Below are 19,881 nucleotides of genomic sequence, written 5' to 3'. Positions count from 1 at the left end.
AAAATTATTACACAGCGATTTATGAAGACTTAAGTCTGTGAGGCTGTACTTTGGCACAGTGTTGCTTTGTGCTGAGTGCTAATATCAGCATGCTAACGTGCTCACACTGACAATGGCAACGTTTACCATCTTGGTTTAGCGTGTTAGCATGCTAACATTTACTAAATACCACTAAATGCAAAGTACAGATGAGGTTGATGGGAATGCCAATAGTTTTGCATGAATTTGTGCACCAAATTTTCATGGCAATCCATCCATGATGGACTGAACAACACACACTGCCATCCAGAGAGCCATGCTGCTAGCGTCGCTAAAAACCAAGGAGGTCATTTAGCAACACTTACCGCTGTTCTGAAGGCATTTCCAGAATCGGAAACATTAAAATAGCCTTTGAGGATTCTGAGAATCTCTTCCGAACAGCGGGAATTGTTATTAAACAACCCTCTGGGTTTTATCCGAAAATTGCTGGTTTCATTTACTTTTCAGAATATTGGATGCTTAGCTCTGTGACTGGAATGGAAATGCACGCATGAGAGGCATAAACTGGGGCTACCACCATGTTCTCAAAGGGTGAAAAACTAAAAAAAACATGAAAGAGGATTTGGGATACATCAAGAATCTCACATGGTTTTCTCCCACACATAATGAGTATTACATTTTAAAAAGGGCAACAGGGAAGCTCACAGGTGATTATTTTCTGTTTGACCAACTGATTTAGCATCCAGAATGAGCACAACAACTGAACTGAGTTAAGAGAAGCTGGAAATGTCAGGAGGAAAATCCATTGTATCTGCTGAGCAAATGTAAAGAAAAAAAAGTTCTGTATCCAATAACAGCTTTACCTCAAATAATATAAGAAGACAGGACATATTGAAATTCAAATTCATTAAATATGTTTTAAAAGGAACAAATAAGAGAAAACAACAACAACATGCAATTTGCTTAAATCTGTTTACACTGCTCCTGTCCAGTTTACCACTGAGTTTCTGCTTGTTTCACTGTTATTGTTCTGGTTTGAGGAAGAAATAAGTGCTGATTAAACTCCTGTCTGTAGAGGGGAGTCGTCCACCTGAACTCCTCCTCCATGGCAGCGGGTTTGAGAGAAAAGGCAAATCAGGCCTGAGGGGACCCGGGTCAGACTTTAGTCCTCGCTGGCAAGGACCTGCCAGACGATGAGGTGGCTGCGCTCGGCTTTAGCCAGCAAGGGCTGCAGTTTCAGTAGGGGGTCCTCGTCCTCCACGCCATTCTCATCACCTAAAGACATACAGAGGGGCCATCACTGTCTCTAGGTCTCCTGTGGTGATTACAGTGATGCTTTTGTCCATTAAATGTTGCAAACTCACCCATCCTAAAGTCGATGTAGCCTTCTCCTCCACTCATCACCAACATGGACTTGGTTCCTTCCTGAGTTGCGGCATCCGTCGTCTTGTCACCTGCTGCCTCCGCTCCACAGGACGCAGATGGAACGGCATGACCTGAAAGCGCAGAGCCACAAACTGTAAATAACAGCAAACCAGTCCAGATTGTGTATATCTGGTACAGACCTTATCTGTGTACTGTATTGAAATGAGATCTCAGCTCTCTGACTCATCCGTTTTTAATCTGCATTTGATAATACGAGAAGCTTAGTCAGTTTCTGACAGTTTCTTACATTTTATACACAGAAAGAAGGCCTGCTGATTGGGTCATCTCATTTGAACATCACATCATATATTACAAGTGTATGGCAGAAGCAACTATAAGGACAACTTTTTTTTTTATAGAAAAATAATATATTCAATAGATTTGGTAGGTCCAAAATCGTTGATAAAACCCAAAAGTGTTTGATCGCAGAGTTAGGACATAACACTTGAATATATAGAAATAAAAAAGTTAAACAGCCTGGTTTGTTTACCTGGGACAGCGGTGAAGAACTTGACAGCATCTCTGTGACCATGGAAACAGAGCTGAGCATGAGCCATGGAGCAGTATGGAACAAATGTCCCAGCTGTCACTTTGTCACTGCTGTCGTCGCCATAGACACGAACTGCACTTCCTGGTTGGTTAATTGCTGCATTGGTTTCCGTGTTGGCTGCTGCTGGAACGATGGAAGGGAGAGAGAGGGAGAGAGAGAGAGAGCCAATCAAAATGCTCAGTCTGTGTAATCCACCTTCACGACGATGTTTATAATGCACTGTGTGTGTCACGAATGCGATATTCTTGTTGCAGGATTATATTATTAGTTTTCTGAATATCAGAAAACTTAAATCCCAACTAGTATTTTCAGCGAACCACAAAATGTGGAGTGATGGTGGTAACAGCAAGTGTGAATGGGAGTGTCCACCACAGGTTTAGCCCCATACAAATAAATCAAAGAGAAACAAATATCAGTCTAGCTCCGGAACTCACTATCTGTCAGAGGGATGGAGATGATGACTCCATTTCCAGTGCCGATCCACAGACGATTACATGACACCATGAGAGCTGTGATCCTCACAAATGAGAAACCTAGTTTCCCCGTACCTGATGAAAAAAAAGAGCACAAAATCGGAGCCAATGAACAAAGGCTGTCGGCCCCTGACAAGTGCCTCTTGTGTTTCATGCATTTCACTCTTGTTGTAAGAACGAGTGAACCCACCCAGCATCTTGCTGACGTAGGGCTCGATGTCGACGTCCTGAAGGTGCTGGAAGGTGTGAGCGTGGTACAGCCTGAGAGTGGAGTCCAGTCTGATGGACACCCAGATGCCATCGCCATCCCAGGCCAGCTGACGTACCTGGCTCTCCTTACGAGGGTGGGCGTCAAATGACTTCTGCAAAGGACAGAGGATGTGCGGGAGAGATTAAGGGCAAAAATACACACTGTCAAGCTGATTTGAAGCAACTTTTATAAAAGTGTGGGGGGAAAAGAGAAGTTGAACAAAATCCTTTTCTTGCTTAATGGATCAACAAAACCAGTAAGTAAGGCAGATACTTGATTGTTTTTAGATGCTATAGTGTTCCATGCTGGTAGTACCCCTGGTAGTACCCCCAACCGGCACCGGCAGACACCGCGAACCAAGAGCCTGGGTCTGCCCAGGTTTCTCCCTATAAGGACGTTTTTTGCCACTGCACTAAATGCTTGCTCTTAGGGGAATTATGGGAATTACTGGAATTGTTGGGTCTTTGTAAATTATAGAGTGTGGTCTAGACGTACTCTATCTGTAAAGTGTCTCGAGATAACTCTTATGATTTGATACTATAAATAAAGTTGAATTGAATAGTTGACTGCAATATGTGTGCAGAACTCTAAATAAAATAATTTAAAAATAAATGACTGTGGCCGGGTTGGTTCAGTGGGTAGAGCAGGCGCACATATACTTGGAGGTTTATGCCTCGACGCAGTGGTTCAGGGTTCGAGTCCGACCTGTGATGATTTCCTGCATGTCTTCCCCCTCTCTCTCCCCTTTCTCCCCTAGCTGTCCTGTCTATTAAAAGGCGGAAAAGCCCAAAAAATAATCTTTAAAAAAGAAAAAATGACTGAGGGTTAAGTCTTATCATACCTCTATCTTCATGGCTTTGGGCTGCACCACATAGATCTTGTTCCTGTAGCCACACCACACCTTGTCATGTACTACAGTCATGCAGCGGATGGAGTAGTGTGGTCTCCCTAGGTCTAACAGATGGTAGTTGGTCAGATCCCATTGGCCATCTGACAAAAACAAAAGGAAGTCAAGATACATGGTACTATACTTGCAGATAAATCCTACATCAGGTAGATATTACTCGTTCAATTTAAAAGAACTTTTTGCATGTGCTTGTGTTTCCTTACCCACTCCTCTGTGGAAAATGGCTAAAGTGCCATCAGAGAGACCCACCAGTACACGCCCTTTCACATGCCTGTGGGAGAGAAACCGCCGTTACACTTTCAAAAAAAAGTAGCAACATGAGAATGAAGCGGAGGTTGGGGTTATTTGAATGTACTTACACTATGCCGAGCACAGAGTCCTTCAGCTTTATAGAATGGAGACACTTCTTCCACTGAGCCACAGAGGAGTGGACGTACACACTACAATCACAAAAGTTGTCGCGATAATTTCATCGTCAATCAAGATTTCTTGAATTCTGGCCATAAACATAAGTGTGCTGGGCAACTGAAATGTAAGACTCACCATCCGTTCTGTGCCCCCAGCCACATCGTAGGCAGAACACTGCTCATTTTCTGAGCCTCTTCTCTCATCAGGTCCTGCTCCTCTGCGCTGGGGTTTGAACTCACACCATCCTTCAACAGATCACTCTCCCTGGTCATCAGAGTCAGCATGCATTAGAGAGGCTGCGTTTGTATAATTGTACTTACTACGGCTAGACATCAACTCGTGAAGAATTCCCTATCTGACGTCACCATACACAGTCAATAAACAACGGGGGAAACAGTTTCAACATTGGACAGTGGCAGCACTGGATGTAAATTTGGGTTTTTCACTAGTTCTACGCCTGACAATGTTACGGCCCATTCTGCAGAGGGTGATAAGTAAGGGGGCCAGGGTCGAAACACACGCAGCCATCCAGCGATGCAGCAAGGAAGTTTGACTCAAAGGTTTAATGCAAAAAATAAATTTACCATCAAACAATATATGCACACAGGTTTCATGATCAAACAGAAAATTGTTTATGGCTGCGCTGATAAAACTGACAGTTTTATTGGACAGACTGAATTGTAATAACATTGGGTTGTGTAATGGGCGTCCTGGTGTTACCTCTGAGAGTAGTTAGCTGGAGCCTCTGCGCTCTGCTGAGCTCCCAGTGGATCAGTGAAGACGTGCTCAGTGTAGACTCCCCTCAGGCTCTCTCTTTGGTCAGCAGGCCCTGCACTGGCCTCTGTCGCCTCTGTGGCTTCCTCTGCTGGTCTGGATTCTGTAGAGAGGATCATCTCTTAGTAAACTGGGCCAACTCACATGTATAGGTAATATCTATGGCGTAGATTTTAGCTTTATTTCTGCCGGGGCCAGATGGGTGGAATGTTCAGTATATTTGTGCACTGATAACAGATTTATTCCTTCCCTCGCTAAACTGCAGATTGTTGTGAATGAATTTTTTTTAGTTATCACCTTATGTTACTTTTCCTCCTCCATTTGACCACATGATCAAAGGCAGATTAATGCATATTTGTTTAACCAAAACATAGTCTGGGCTTGTATTTATCAAGCATGTCAGAGTAGGAAATCTCCCCTAACTGGCTAAAAATCCACGGATTGATGCATTTTTGGTCCTGCTTTTAGGCCTAGAAGTTTTAGCAACTTTCTTAACTTCACTGAATACTACGAGCTCGGTAAAAGTTACAGTTTGGGCATTAATTTACAGTTATTTCTTTGACTGACTGACAGATATATAACTGGCCCTGATCACAGAGAATGCACACTTATGTCAGGTGGAAAAGGGATTGAACAGTTAACATCTCTGACCACTGTCTCCGTCTTCTCCTGGCCTGGCTGCTGTCTGAGGAACAGCTGCCGCTCCCTCAGCTTCACAGCCAACAACAGTGATGCCTCCGAGCACGTCATCGCCGCCTGCTGAGATGCTATCGGTTGATTGTGATCCGCCATCCCCTGCTGGTCCTGCCTCAGCGTTAGGAGCTACTTCCTCACCAGCTGGGTAGTCTGTCTCTCTTGCACCTGAATAAAAAAAACATACATATATAAATCATGAATAAGAAAACATGACATCCCTCGTAAACGGTGCAGTTCCTCTGTGGGCCACTGAATGCAAAACGAGATGTCAGTAATAAAAATCCCCTCTCTTCCACTGTGTGGACTTGCAGCAACAGTGGCACATGTAGTCATCCGCTGACCTGGAACACTGGCGATGCAGAGGACGTGGGAGTTACACACAAAGAAGCTCTCCAGGATGTTTCCAGCCTGGTTGGCGTCAATGACAACAGCCTTGGTGGTGGACTGGGTGCTGGTACAGATCCAAACCAGCGACGACAACTCATCCTGCTGCCGCAGCTCCTTCTGCTGCTCCTGCAACAGCCAACAAACAAAGTGCGATTTGAATTATTTAGTAATTATGTATATCATTATCACCAAGTGTGTGTGTGTACCTTGAGGTCTTGATCCAGTTTATCCAGGCTGCTCTGAGATCCTATTTTCTTTTTAGGGCTCTCTGGTCCGGGGACGTCGCTGTAAAACACACTGGCTCCTACGATCGAACCTCCGTCTCTGGTTTTACCTCCAGAGAGGTTCACACCAGCAGCACACCACAGCTGAAGCACAGACACACAGTTACAGCAGTCAAATACAATGAGACATGCATGATATATCAATGCATCCCTATCACACTACATATCTCCTGATAGCTTTCAGACATGTATGAAAACTATCAAGAAAATGACCTTATAATTAAATGCAATGCAATTACCAGAATGGTTTTCTACAATATCTGCCTAATACTGGGCTATCAGCACTTTCAGTCCAAACATTGGTTTCCCATACTGGTTTTAAAGAGTAGTAGTTAAAAAAAAAAAAAAAGTACTTAATTTCACAGATATAAAAAGCCAATACGATATTTTGTATGCAATTACAGTTATTATACACTAACAAGCTAAAGGAAGTACCTTCATAGAAGCATCTTTTTCATCCAGCGGTCTGAGGAAGACAGGAACAGGTAGATTCTTCACCTTACTCTCTGTCTGGCCACCATTGGCCTAAAACAAAATACAAACACCACAGTTGCATTACAGCTCGTTTCTTTTATAGCTCAGAAACAGGTGCTCAGAAGTTCAAAACAATGATGATGAAAGTGTTCTTTGGAAAGGGAACAACAACTTCAAAGAGAAAAAGAAGAAGGTCCAAGGCATGAAAAAATTAAAAAGCCTTTATTTAGATGGCTATTTCATATCGCAATTTCACATTAAAAGTAGAACTGGGCATACACTGCGTGGTTCCGTTGAAACATATTATAAGACTTGGCAACCCTTCACTGATATAGTAGAAGCTAGGCAACAAATTAAGGCTCTTACCTTAACTCTTAGCTATGATAACTACCAGAGGTGTGATGTCAATAAGCATGCGGAGCAGCTTTGTACTCTTGATTATTATCTAATCCGATCATCTTTTGTACAGGACCTGTTGTGTTCGTGTCTGTGTCTGTCAGGTTTTTGTAAAACTTTTTCTGTAATATCTCACAGAATTTTCTGTAATATTTTACAGAATTTGTAAAATAGGTTTGCCTTCTAAAATACCAATAAATAGACGTTTAAAAGTAGAACTGGGCAGCAACCCACGTGTATCGGCACAAAGCAGCAGGCTTCAGCGTTCTTCAAACAATGAGTTATAATGATAACAGAAGATATAAAGTGCTACTGCAAAAGGTTTTGGTACTCATCTCCTTACTTTGTATTTCTTAGGCAGACTCCAGCCGCAAGCCTGCACTCTGCCGTCCTCCTTCTGGACGTGGGCTTTGACCTGCTGGTACTGAGCCCTCTTCTGCTCCCGCCTGGACACCACATTATCAGCTGCCACTCTGCGGGACAGAACAACAGCTCACTGACAAAGAGGTCTATTGTTGGACGGTTAGGGTTTCTAAAGTCTATATCCTTGACGTTGCACTTCCGGGATTGCTCCGTTGCCGACAGAAAATCCACCGGATTTTACTCTTTTAGGCCGGATATCTGTTGACTTGGGCTTCCTTTGTGTTGGCATTTTAAAGACCGGTCGATTTATGAGGACTATGGTTAACCTTTTCTCAGATCTCTGCAGGGTAAATCCAGACAGCTAGCTAGACTATCTGTCCAATCGGAGTTTTCTGTTGCACAGTTAAAACTACTTTTAAACGTACACATGTTCCACCAAAACAAGTGCCTTCCAGAGACTATTTTGCATCGGCACCGCAGCTTTTCCCGGTGCTTAGCACCACTCAAGACGATTGTGATTGGTTTAAAGAAATGCCAATAAACCAGAGCACGTTTTTCTCCCATCCCCGAATGCTATGTGGAGTAGCCAGACCCTCCTTCAGGGCACTTTGGAGGAGGGTCTGGCAAAGAGAGACTAGGGTCTAAATACAAATTAGAACGTCGCCGTGACCAGTTTCATTAAATTTGTTGTTATTATGCTCAATTCAAGTGTTGGATTTTAATTAATATTTTTCAGACCAGACATATGCAGAGCATTGACAGTTACTTAACTGAAAAAGTCTACAAAACACACTGTTACTGTCAATGTTGTTCTAAATATTTCCGCAAGTCATGTCAATCAAACATGCTGACGTCCCTGATGGGAGGAAGTTTCTAAGGACGCTTTCACACCTGCAGTTCATGAAATGTGGTCCAGAAAAAAATGATACATTGTCTTTTAGATCGTGTCCAGTTTTTGTTCACACAGACTTATTACAAACTAGATGTACCACCTTGCGGTTGTATGTCTCCGCCAACCAGTACAGTTGTTGCAATTTACATCCATGTCTGTCCAGACTTATAATATATGTAGTGAAGACTTTGAAGGAATTTGATAAAAAGGTATTAAGTGTATTGTTTGGCAAAATCTTCAACCCGGTAGCACAGAAGATTAAGATTAGTGTCAACAATTCACTTTATTTCCCCCCCTTTTTCTGATGGATCAGGGGAAATCCCTGCACTTGCATACTAAAGCGTACGTGTTAAATACGGACTGGGCTATTCTTCGCTTATAAATCGGGAGAGCTCTTTCTTAACAGTTTATGATCAGCAAATGGATTTAACAATCGTTTACTTTTTTCCAATTCATACTATATTCACATATCTCCAGTCAAAACGTCCTGTGGTTGGTAAGTTTGCTTTCCCATCACAAGGAGTCCACTTGGAAGCAGACTAAGACCCAGGTTCTCAAGCGGTCTCTGTAAAGTTGTTTCATCTGCAGCAGGCTTTCACACCAGCCCAAATGCATCAGAGTTAATCTGAACTGCACCAGACAGTTGGGGGTTTGAAAGCACCCCAAGACAGTACAGCTGTCCGATTTAAACCTTTGAAAGCCATTAGGATGTGTTTCAGCCGTGAGGCCTCATCCACCAAACAGATCTGTAATGCTTGGGTTTTTATAGCTTGGCATTGTTCCTCGCCACTGTCGCACCAAGCACATGCTCTTGGGGGAACTGTTGGGTCTCTGTATATTATAGATTGTGGTCTAGACCTGCTCTATTTGGAAAGTGTCCTGAGATAACTTCTGTTAGGATTCAAAACTATGGATAAAATATAATTGAATTGAGCGAAATAAAAATTGTCAAATTGTATTTAACGTCCCTTTTAAAAAGCGTGATGCCCGAGATAGTTGATGAGTGGCCCGTTATTCCTTTTTTCCCCAAGTGTTCATGTAACATAAGGGATCAACAGTGCCTCAGCATACACAGGTAACAGTAACACACGTTTTCATTTACTCTACTTTACCCTGACTGACTTACTCCTCATTGAGGAAATCAAAGGCTTTGCTCTTGTCACTGGGCAGCTGCTGCAGTGTGGTGCTCCTCTTCTTGACGGATGGCTGAATCTGAGAGGTGGGTGCATTGTACTTGACGTTCACTGGGGCGTCCGTTGCCGGCTTCTTGGCTGCCCCGCCCGATGAGCTGAACAAACGGCTGAAACTGGAGGTGTAAGGGTGGGGAAGTGGAAAGGAACGAGAGAAAGAAAAAAAAAAAGCACACAGACAAACGTATAGAGGGATGGACACAAGCAGTAGCTCCAGCGGCAGAAGTAAGGTTCAACATTTAAGGGTAAAAAGGTTCCTTTTCCCATGCCAACACACCATGCCAGCTTTCACACAGGTAGATAGATTGATATGCATGTCCCCATTAACCAGAGCAGCTGTCCGAAAATGCAGAGTGCAGGGTTAATATTGTGCACCAACTAGGACGTTAGTCAACAACACAGAGCAAAACTGGACAATAACACTTCATTTCCAGCTAACTCTACAGTGAGAGCACACAGTATTTATCCCATTACATCTGACCGTTTATATACAGTCAGAAACAGAGGTTTCAAATGAATACTTTAGCATATAATATACGCCTGTAACTTAAAGATAGGAAATGGTAAGTCTATCTTAATGAGTGTATTTGCTTTGTTTGACCAATACACTCCACCCACATTCCTGCATTCCCTCCCATCTCTGTAGCAACCCTCCCAACGCACCTCCTGCACACAGACATCACAACATCAGCAGGATATAAAGAAACACACAGAAACAGGGCAGAAGAGATGGTGGATTTGTCAGATTTTGCTTCTCTCATACACACAACTGTCCCAATCCCATTGCCAAAAACCTGCCCCAAACAATGTCCTCCTTCAAACCAAACTCATTCCTTTTCAAACTTAACAAAGGAGAGCAGGGATCAGATAACAGAAATTCAGTTATCAGATTTAGTTCCTCTGTGAGCAAAGACGTGCATTCCCCATACCTCCCTCAAAAGATATCTTTCTTTAACTTTTAATAAATACGTGTGACAGTAAAGCAGCTCAGATCTAAGATCAGAGCCACTGTTTCCTGGCTGGCTCTCGTCTGTTAAGAGTTTGTCGTCGAGATGAACATCGCAAGCCAGTCAAGATAGACACCGTTAACATGTCAAAGATTTACCTACATCCTGGAGAACACAACCACACAACATGGAATATAAAAGAAAAGCAAAATAAAACGCATCAAAAAACACAGTAAACATACTGTGGCTGATATTTGAGAGCTGAAGTGAAAAGAAAAGAGGAGCTTACAACTGCCAGAGGCTGGATTTCTTCTTCTCTGGAAGAGCTGGGTTCTCCTTTGAAGCCCTGAAAAAGACAATTCACTTTGAATCAAATGTAATGCTTTCGATGAGGTTTTACAGTCACTGCCTCCGTTTCTACTTCAAACTTCAAACCGTACAATTTTTTTTGAATAGTAAGCTTTGTATTTTCCCTTTGTGGATGGTTTTCTTGTGTGTGTATGTATGTGTTAAGGGTCAAGCGAAGGGAACCGGGGGATTGTATTCAATTGCAACAGCAGAACATTATGATCAAATAATAGTATAGTATATAGAAAGTTTAACAAATAATGGCAGGGATAACACTCCTAACTTGAAATTAGGGCTAAATGATTAACTGTTTTTATATCAAAGAGAGCAATTTTCTGGCAACACAACAAAAAAGAAATCGTTGCTTTGTCTGGTTAAAGGTCCCATGACATGGTGCTCTTTGGATGTTTTTATATAGACCTTAGTGGTCCCCTAATACTGTATCTGAAGTCTCTTTTATATAGACCTTAGTGGTCCCCTAATACTGTATCTGAAGTCTCTTTTATATAGACCTTAGTGGTCCCCTAATACTGTATCTGAAGTCTCTTTTATATAGGCCTTAGTGGTCCCCTAATACTGTATCTGAAGTCTCTTTTATATAGGCCTTAGTGGTGCCCTAATACTGTATCTGAAGTCTCTTTTATATAGACCTTAGTGGTGCCCTCATACTGTATCTGAAGTCTCTTTCCCGAAATTCAGCCTTGGTGCAGAATTACAGCCACTAGAGCCAGTCCCACAATGAGCTTTCCTTAGTATGTGCCATTTCTGTGTCTGTAGCTACTGAGGAGGAGAGGAGGGGGCAAAGTGGAGAGTGGGGGTGTGGCCTTGACCAACTGCCACGTTGCTCGTTTGAAAGCCATGATGTCTCTCTCACATGGGTGGGCCAAATTCTCTGGGTGGGCAAAGCAGAGAAAGGGGAGGTAACCTTGCTCCTTATGATGTCATAAGGAGGAGATTCCAGATCGGCCCATCTGAGCTTTCATTTTCTCAAAGGCAGAGCAGGATACCCAGGGCTCAGTTTACACCTATCGCCATTTCTAGCCACTGGGGGACCATAGGTAGGTTGGGGGAACTCATATTAATGTTAAAAAACCTCAAAGTGAAATTTTCATGTCATGGGACATTTAATATGCTCTATGCATGCCGGCGTCTGTACTACTTACACTAGGCCAAAGATGGTTTTTTGGAAGAAGAAACATCACTCTATGCATCATATTTGAGGCTGTCTTTTTGCTATTCATAAAAGACTAACAAGAGTGACGAGTCTTCTACTGCAGAAACCATCTAGGCTATCGCCTCACATCAGTTATCGAATAGATTTATCAGAATCTACCGGTTAAACTTAGACCACATCGTTCAGGCTTATCACCTTAAAACTCTAATTCTGGAGCATAAACTTACAGTAATGTTAACTCAATAAGATGTCATTACTATCATTTTTTTTTTTACCTTTATTTATTCAGGGAAGGTTCACTGAGAGTCAGCCTCTCTTTTGCAGCAACGACCTGATCACATTCACACAGTTACACATTCATACCTGGAAGCTGCCCGGTACAACCACAGTCTGATCTGTTGGCCACTGAGCAGCTCCACTGGAGCGGTTGGAGGTTAAGGGCCTTGCTCAAGGGCACCTCATTGGTGGTAATGAGGGAGGGACAAGTGTTGCTCTTTCACTTTCCCCACCCAGATTTGATCCTGTCGGTCTGGGGATTGAACAGACGACCTCCCGGTCACAAGCTCTCTTCTCTAACCTTTAGGCACCACTGCCACTATTTCATAAATGGGAGCTAAATTGATTATTTTTCTTTAGACAAATAGGTAAATTTACTTTTTTTCTCTAACTGGGTTGACCTATTGATGTGCAATAGATACATGTGTGATTATTCAAGGTGCAATCATATCTTTTTTAATACCATGTAGACCACGAATACAGGCCTGCAGTTTGACGCAACTGGTCAGAAAAACTGCAATTAGATATTTTCCACTATTTGTTCAGCCCTGCAGTGCTGCCTCGGTTCCTCCTCTCTTACCGGATCATCTCCGTCCATCTGACAGCCTCCTGCAGCTCCATTAGCCTCTCCTTATACTGGTTCCTCTCCATCAGGACTCTGGCCATCTCCACCCTGGTGAAGCGCTTCCTCTGGGCTGTAGGCACATCGCTCTGCAGGCACAACATCAGCATAACTCCACTAAACCACTATTCAATACATACACAGATTATATGTAACACATGCTCACATTGGCCTTTTATTTAAAATCAGACGATCAATATGATGGCAATGAAGTAGGGGTGTAAAGATTCACCGATCAGAATCGGTATCCGGCTACATCGATACACGGACCCCTGCATCGGTCTAAATGGACCAAGATTCGGCCTATGGCCCGGTTCTAACGTTACGAATCGGTAGACTGGAGATTTGCTGTCAATTCAACGAAGCTGCTACGAAATGGATAAACTTGAACTATTTGGGACAGTTTGAACAGAGCTTAGTGTGCAGGAGAGTGTGCGCAATGCTGTTGAAAGAGGTGGATGTGTGTTAATGCGTGACTGAGACAAAAGCCTCACCATTTGTGGGATGGCAGGGATCAGCCAATCTGTGCCTTTGTTTGGATTTGCAGAAAAAAAAAAACTTGCCGACTAGACTGCTAGGTTTCGTTTTTGGAGTTAGCGGTGAAAGTGGCTGAGAGGAAAACATGGTGGATTTTGTAAATTGTAATAGCTGGCAGTCTGTGAGTCATCCATCCATGACCCTGTGTGTGTTCATAAACACAGTAGTAGACTGGTATCAATACATACGGAGCTTTGTAAGGGGAACACTAATTTCTCTAAACTAATATTTAGAGAAATTTTAAAATCGGGTTCAACATTTACAGTAGGTTAGCATTCCTCAACAACTTTTACTGCTCTAATCCATACAGGTGTATCACACACTCAGATCACATTAAATAGCAAAGACTCACATCATCCTCGTTGTTGTCATTCTTGACCTTCTGTTTGGAGGCCTCGAGCTCCGCTCGTATCCTGCAAGCGAGTACACAAATTCTAATTCGCAACCACGTTTATACAGACTTATACAGACTAGATATAACAATAGACTGGAAGGCAGTTAGTGTTGCATATTGTGTTTTGAAGCCAAAGTCCAAACCAACTCACTTCTTGAGTTCATCTTCTAATTCCTTGTTCTTGTCCTCCAGTTTGGTCTTGGCCTGAGTGACAGCAATTAGCTCACCTTGCAGAACCTCCTTCTCACAAGTCAGTTCATCCATTTGTGCTATCAGGTCATTTTTCACCACGTTCAAAGCATTTCTGAAAACGAATAAACATGCATATCACCTTCTAATGGGATATCTAAATTAAACACAAGGTGGCAGCATTGTCACGTTTCTCAACAATGCAAGGGGGACATTTCTGTTTTTATCTATTCATGAAATTGTTTTTTTAACCTCATTATTATCTTTATAATGAAGGGCAACAAGGCGTAGACCAAAAAAATAGTAGCACCTCTTGGAAAAGGGTTCTAACTGAAGAAACGTAAATCAGAGTTACCGAAGTGGTTCATGTTAGTTTCAATGCCAATAAACAGCATTCGTTAGCCATTAAATGTCTAGCAATTGGTGCTTTGATGTGCAACATTTCAAATCAAATGAGAAAAATAATAAAACTCCAGTAAGTAATTTGCAAACTGCAGGTGCATCAGTAGACACTGCAAATTGATATGGCTGGGTAACAGTCTGAAATGTTGTAACCATATGCCAAACACAAAGGGCATTATCAAGAAACGATAACAATAAGCATATACAGAATAAATAGGGAAGGTGATGCCGGTATTTGGCATGTAACCTTACATGACCCACTAATGCAGCAATGTCTGCAATTTACTTCAATGTTAAGTCATTTTTTCATTAAATTGGCTGCACTCTATATTCAGAACATTAATATGGCAGTACACAACTATTTGCTATGTAATGGAGTGGAATAACAGCATAATTTGTTTTGTTTTGATAGCTGGTCCGGCTGCACGTGTATGTGAGTGCTTTGTGAGTGCCTTGTGTCTCTGTACCGGACGCCAAGGGCTGGGACAAAGCGCGGGTATTTAATGAGTTGGGGAATGCTCTGTGAGAGTCATGTTGAGGCAATCTTCTAAATATCGAGGACAAACCCTTTCGGTGTTTGCCATTTCTTTCTGGCTGATTAAATATACATGTGGGACAGAGATGGCTTCAAAAAAAGAGGTTATGATTACTAACTTGGTCTCCAGCAGCTGGGCGTTCTCATGGATGAGATGTTCAACTTCCCGACCCATACCTGAAAATGATCACCCGTAATGTCAATACAGAACGTTTCATCTTATCGTGTGCTCTATCGTGAAAGGGAAAAATAAAAAGATCTATAGAAACATCAAATCAGTAAAGAAGTATTTCTTATGTCTATCCTACATACCAACATATTGTTCTCTCAGTCTTACCTAGAAAGCTGTAGTCTGAGAGTCATGCAAGAGATGATGCAAATCAGAAAGAGGTTTATGACACTGTCAGTAAGTTAAATTGGCTCGTTTGAACTAAATCTGAAGTCTACAGTATTACTGCCCTTCTCAACACAGTAGCACTATTTACTATTCTGCACATCCATAAGAAAGGGAGGGAACTGAAAGTGAACCCAGAATCATGGACACAAATGATGACAATAAGGAGCTGGTATAGAGAGATCTTCAGGGAATTCATTGATACACACCAGAAAACTCATCTGTGAGGACGATAAAGCCCGACAGCCAAAGAAAAGACAATTCAGAAAATTCAACAGGGGAAGAAAGCAGTTTGTAAAAGTAGAGATGATGATGCTTTTTCTTCTTCTTACCCAGCATGTCGGCTCCTTCATCCATGTCTCCTATCAGGTCGTTTCCTGCAGACGACAGCTCCTCAAACAGAGAGTCAGTGTTGCGGTCAAACGCTAGATTCTCTATGCCACCTTTAGTTGGTGTGCTGGGTGGACAGATAAGGTAGGGGGAGGAAATTGATGAAGGAGGCATGGGTAGTGCAATATGATTATTTTTGCAAAATATCGCCATCATACATGTGAACACAGCTTTTACTTTTAACGCTATTTTGTTTTTTTTACACTTTAGTACAAATGGATACCAACTGGGATGATGATGTCTATTTGTTGGAGAGTCATTCTGAATCTATGTTTTTCTTATTGTCAACACATTCCATGAATATATCATAACCAACAATGAATTGATTCTACTAACAAGTACTACCTAATATACTGCAACTTATTCCTCTGTGACTTAGAGCTCCACTGCTGCCCAAAAACTATTAAAAACACATTAATGAGCCAGTGAAAAAAAGGGGGGAGACAACAGTTCAATCATCGGATATGATTAAAACATGCTGACACATCGTTGGTTTTCGTCTTCTCATGGGATTTGTTGAGGAAAAGACACATATAGACATATACCAGCCTTATCCTTTAACGTTTTCCTAATTATAGGGTAATGATGATAAAACATCTAATCATCAGTCCTGTACCTTGTTCCTAAGCAGCCATCGTGGTGCATGTCCAGCTCGGGAGTGGACTCTATGATAGCCTGCACCTCAGAGCTCTCCTGGTTGTGTGCTCCATCTAATACAGCCAGCAGAGATACAAAGCAGAGGAATGAGCAAGCCAGTACACTCAAACGGCAGCTAGATGATGTTAAAGTGCTACTAGTCCTGTGTGTTTTAACTGCAGTACTAACCATCACCTTTGAGGGGTGTAGCGGCAGAGTCCTGACCATCGTGTCCAAGCTCACCCTGCTGTCCTTCTTGCACGGCTGCAATGTCCTTACCGCTCTTTGGTTTTCCACGGTTCCCGTCTAGGTTCTTGTTGAGCCCATCTGAAACGGCCTGCTCCATAGACTCCATGGCAATATCCAAAGCAGCAATAGACACAGATGTGACAGAGGCAGACCCTTCGCCTTGGCAGGACACAGGACTTATCACTCTATCAGGAGGAGATAGTGGTGTGGTGGACTGAGAGTTAGCACTGTCTGTTGAGGTGGGGGTGTTTGATTTAGAGTGACCACCCTGAGAGGACATGGGGGTGTTGGATTTGGAACCTCCAGCTTGTAAAGATACGGGAGTTCCACTTTTGGAGACCCTTCCACGGTTGTTTGGAGTACTGGACTTGGAGCCTCCACGGTTCGAACCGGCCAATTCATCCTTAAGATGGAGGAGGAGGAGAGGAGAAGAAGAGAGTCAGGGGATAACGAGGAAAACAAAAGGTAAAACTATGATCTTCATGAAGTCAACAATACATGTCTACTTGTTAAACATTATGAACCTCCAACACGTTAAGCTGTAAATGCAGTTAATGTGCAGCACATTTGTGTAAAATGCAAACCAAACAAAATAAGTATAAACAAAACAAATAAAACAAAAGTGGTATCAAGCCAAAAAAATAAAATACTCCATTCCCAAATTAGATTAAAAAAAGATCAACACAAATGAGAATTGATTTTGTAAACTGTAGCTTGACAAAATAATCTTAATTCAAGGTCCACTTGCTATCTTTTTCCTGAGCAAGTGGGCATTGAGTGAGGATTCTTCAAACTGAGGAATCTTTCAGAAAACTACGTTAGCACATACATGTACATTCCTTTTGTTTAAATCAAATGAATGAAAAATAATAGATGTTAAAACAAACTGTGCCAAACAGTGTGCACCTTTCCATGCAGCTAAAACCAACACAAACATCACCACATGCAACCAGGACACTCCATGTTTCACAAATCATATTCATTATGGCAATGTACAACCACAATCAAAATTAGGTTTGGGTGTCAAAACAGCCTTAAAAAGGCATGTCGATCCTGACAGTTTTAAGAAGTTATGAGCCCATGTTCCGTCTCAAATAGACCTTTTTCAGAGCAGACATTTTGACTTGTCATAGCAGGAAATGCAGACATGGCTTAGTTGCATTGACTGTCCCAGTAAGCCACTAGCTTTGGCTAAACATACAATAGGCAGTGCCCTACCCTGGGTTAAGAATGTTTACACCAGGCACTGCAAGAACTAGGCTAGGAGAATCTTTAAGGATCCAAACCACCCAGGTAACCGCCTTTTCTCCCTGTTGAGGTTGGGAAGAAGGTACCGGATACACCAGGCCACTAGGACCCCAAATGAGAACAGTGGCTAGGACTGCCCCCACCCCCCATAATACACACATATATGTATCATCATTACTGTTTGAATGTATAAATTGTAGGAACTTAAAGAATGAAATTAAACTGACAAATACAATTGACTTATTAAGGCTCACGTAAATGGAATGCAGCCTTTTTAATGGTATCAACTACATGTGCTTTTCCTGCTACGACATCCCCAAAAAAAGAAATCCTGTTGCTTTTAAAGGGGACCTAATATGCTCATTTCAGGTTTGTGTTTCTATCCCAAAAAAATAAAAAATTTTCATACTGCCCATGGCTGCTGCAATTATATATACTCTGTCTGAAAGGCGCTGTTGTAGTGCGTGTCTCTTTAAGCCCCCCTCCTGAAAAAACTTCCCTGTAACGGAATGCAGCAGCACTTTCTACTGTAAAAAAAAACAAAAAAAACAATAAAGACTTCTAAACAAAAAACTCTACAACCGGCTTCCAGCAGGAATGAGATCCAAAGTTGGTAAGAAATTAACAATATCGGCAGCTAAGATTACAGCTTGCTCTGACTGTTAGCGTTACATGTAGCAGTGGACTGACTGTAATGGAGTATAAAGTGGCACTTTAGTGAGAAATCACCAATAAAAGCTTCTTCACCAAAAACGACACAATTGAACATGTTTCAGCAGGAATGTGAGCTGAAATTGGGGAAGAGATTAACAACGCCTGCAATCAAGAACACAGGTTTCCCTGGGTTACCATGCAGCTACATGTATGTAATGCAAACACTGCAGTACCGTGCCTGGAGCAGATGACCATATAAACAAATACGGCACAGATTGACGGCACCTCGAGAGTGGAAAGTAGAAAAAACTTTTGGAAGAGGAGTGTTCAGAATCGTCTGAAACCTGAGGGGATTGCTCACAGGGATTATTTTATTTTATTTTTATTTTACATACGTTTACCTCATTACTTGAAGCTTTGGCCACGTATGAACATCCAAAATTGTAACATTATATTTATGTGACAGAAAAAAGAAGAAAAAAAAAAGCATAATAGGTCTCCTTTAAAAAACACACATTTAGTCAGCTGAATATATATATAAAAAGGAACAGGTCAGCATCAAGCAGTTTCAATTAGATATGCGGTATAGCCAGTTTGTTAGCACCGTTGGATTTAATCACACTACAACACAACTACTAAACCAGATAAGTTGATGCTGTGGTTAGAGGTTCTCCATGAGTGACAGACAGGTCTACCTGGTCCTGATCAGCCTTCCGAATGGGCAAATTCTCCTGCGATCTTTCACCTTCCACTTTGCTTGAGGAGAACTGTCCCTCAAACTGAGGGTATATTTAAGACCTTGATTATTAATATTTCCTAACATTCATTCCTTAAGACTATTTTCAGCAAAACAAAACAACCAAGGCTATATGTAATACACAGATATATAGGGATGTTGCAAGAACAGGAAAAATATGTTTTAATTAGAACTGATCTGAATGTGTCCTAGAAAATTAAGCAAAGGTGTGGGGAAAGCCTGAACTCCATGAGTGAACTGTGTAGTGAGTAGTATTCATGGCTTCTTCTGGTACGCATGGTGACCTGGTGGTTAAAGGCTGTATTCTGAATGAAAATGAGTAGGATATACAGTTTAATCACTCACTCTAAGGTTTCATCAGCTCTTAGAACACCCCCCCCCCCGGGTGGCACGCAGAATTGCTAACACTGTATTGTTGTGATACATTAATGCCAGCGGCTTAGTCCTATAAATAGCACAGTGCCTGATGGAAAAGCAACAATCAGGACAACAACAAAGCATCCATACAGATCCTTCAGTCACCTTGAAAATAGACAATAATTTAATGTAGGGCTGTGCAATATGGAGAAAATCAGACGTCACTTGATATTATTGATCAAATAGTTCCAAATCGATATTTTGCGACGATATCGTTGGGTTGTATAACATAATAGAACAGTTCGAACTGTCTGGTAAGTTCAG

General features: G+C 41.9%; 1 protein-coding gene across 5 annotated transcripts in view; it reads right to left on the bottom strand.

Moving 5' to 3' along the window:
* Positions 1-19,881, bottom strand: part of spag9b (sperm associated antigen 9b) — a 44,553-nt gene that overhangs the window by 1,624 nt on the left and 23,048 nt on the right. Inside the window, exons 6-29 of one of the 5 annotated variants that reach the window (XM_078279259.1) lie at positions 16,482-16,944; positions 16,273-16,366; positions 15,599-15,723; positions 14,992-15,049; positions 13,898-14,050; positions 13,705-13,765; positions 12,774-12,904; positions 10,685-10,741; positions 9,385-9,564; positions 7,347-7,476; positions 6,569-6,658; positions 6,056-6,217; positions 5,804-5,975; positions 5,418-5,627; positions 4,713-4,869; positions 4,128-4,256; positions 3,944-4,024; positions 3,788-3,855; positions 3,519-3,667; positions 2,618-2,789; positions 2,389-2,502; positions 1,895-2,077; positions 1,344-1,475; positions 1-1,254 (exon numbers count right to left, since the gene is read on the bottom strand). The exon at positions 1-1,254 is cut by the window's left edge and continues 1,624 nt beyond it. In XM_078279259.1, coding sequence (XP_078135385.1) covers positions 1,142-1,254; positions 1,344-1,475; positions 1,895-2,077; positions 2,389-2,502; positions 2,618-2,789; positions 3,519-3,667; positions 3,788-3,855; positions 3,944-4,024; positions 4,128-4,256; positions 4,713-4,869; positions 5,418-5,627; positions 5,804-5,975; positions 6,056-6,217; positions 6,569-6,658; positions 7,347-7,476; positions 9,385-9,564; positions 10,685-10,741; positions 12,774-12,904; positions 13,705-13,765; positions 13,898-14,050; positions 14,992-15,049; positions 15,599-15,723; positions 16,273-16,366; positions 16,482-16,944 — 3,384 coding nt within the window. In that variant the 3' untranslated portion in view covers positions 1-1,141. Of the gene's footprint in view, positions 1,255-1,343; positions 1,476-1,894; positions 2,078-2,388; positions 2,503-2,617; positions 2,790-3,518; positions 3,668-3,787; positions 3,856-3,943; positions 4,025-4,127; positions 4,257-4,712; positions 4,870-5,417; positions 5,628-5,803; positions 5,976-6,055; positions 6,218-6,568; positions 6,659-7,346; positions 7,477-9,384; positions 9,567-10,683; positions 10,742-12,773; positions 12,905-13,704; positions 13,766-13,897; positions 14,051-14,991; positions 15,050-15,598; positions 15,724-16,272; positions 16,367-16,481; positions 16,945-19,881 lie in introns of all 5 variants that reach the window. The other 4 variants (XM_078279260.1, XM_078279263.1, XM_078279262.1 and 1 more) reach the window with 4 other exon arrangements.

The sequence above is a fragment of the Sander vitreus genome, chromosome 21, assembly GCF_031162955.1.
Source record: "Sander vitreus isolate 19-12246 chromosome 21, sanVit1, whole genome shotgun sequence".
NCBI lineage: Eukaryota > Metazoa > Chordata > Actinopteri > Perciformes > Percidae > Sander > Sander vitreus.
The sequence above is the reverse complement of the archived record's forward strand: the minus strand, read 5'-3'. Positions and strand labels throughout refer to the sequence as shown.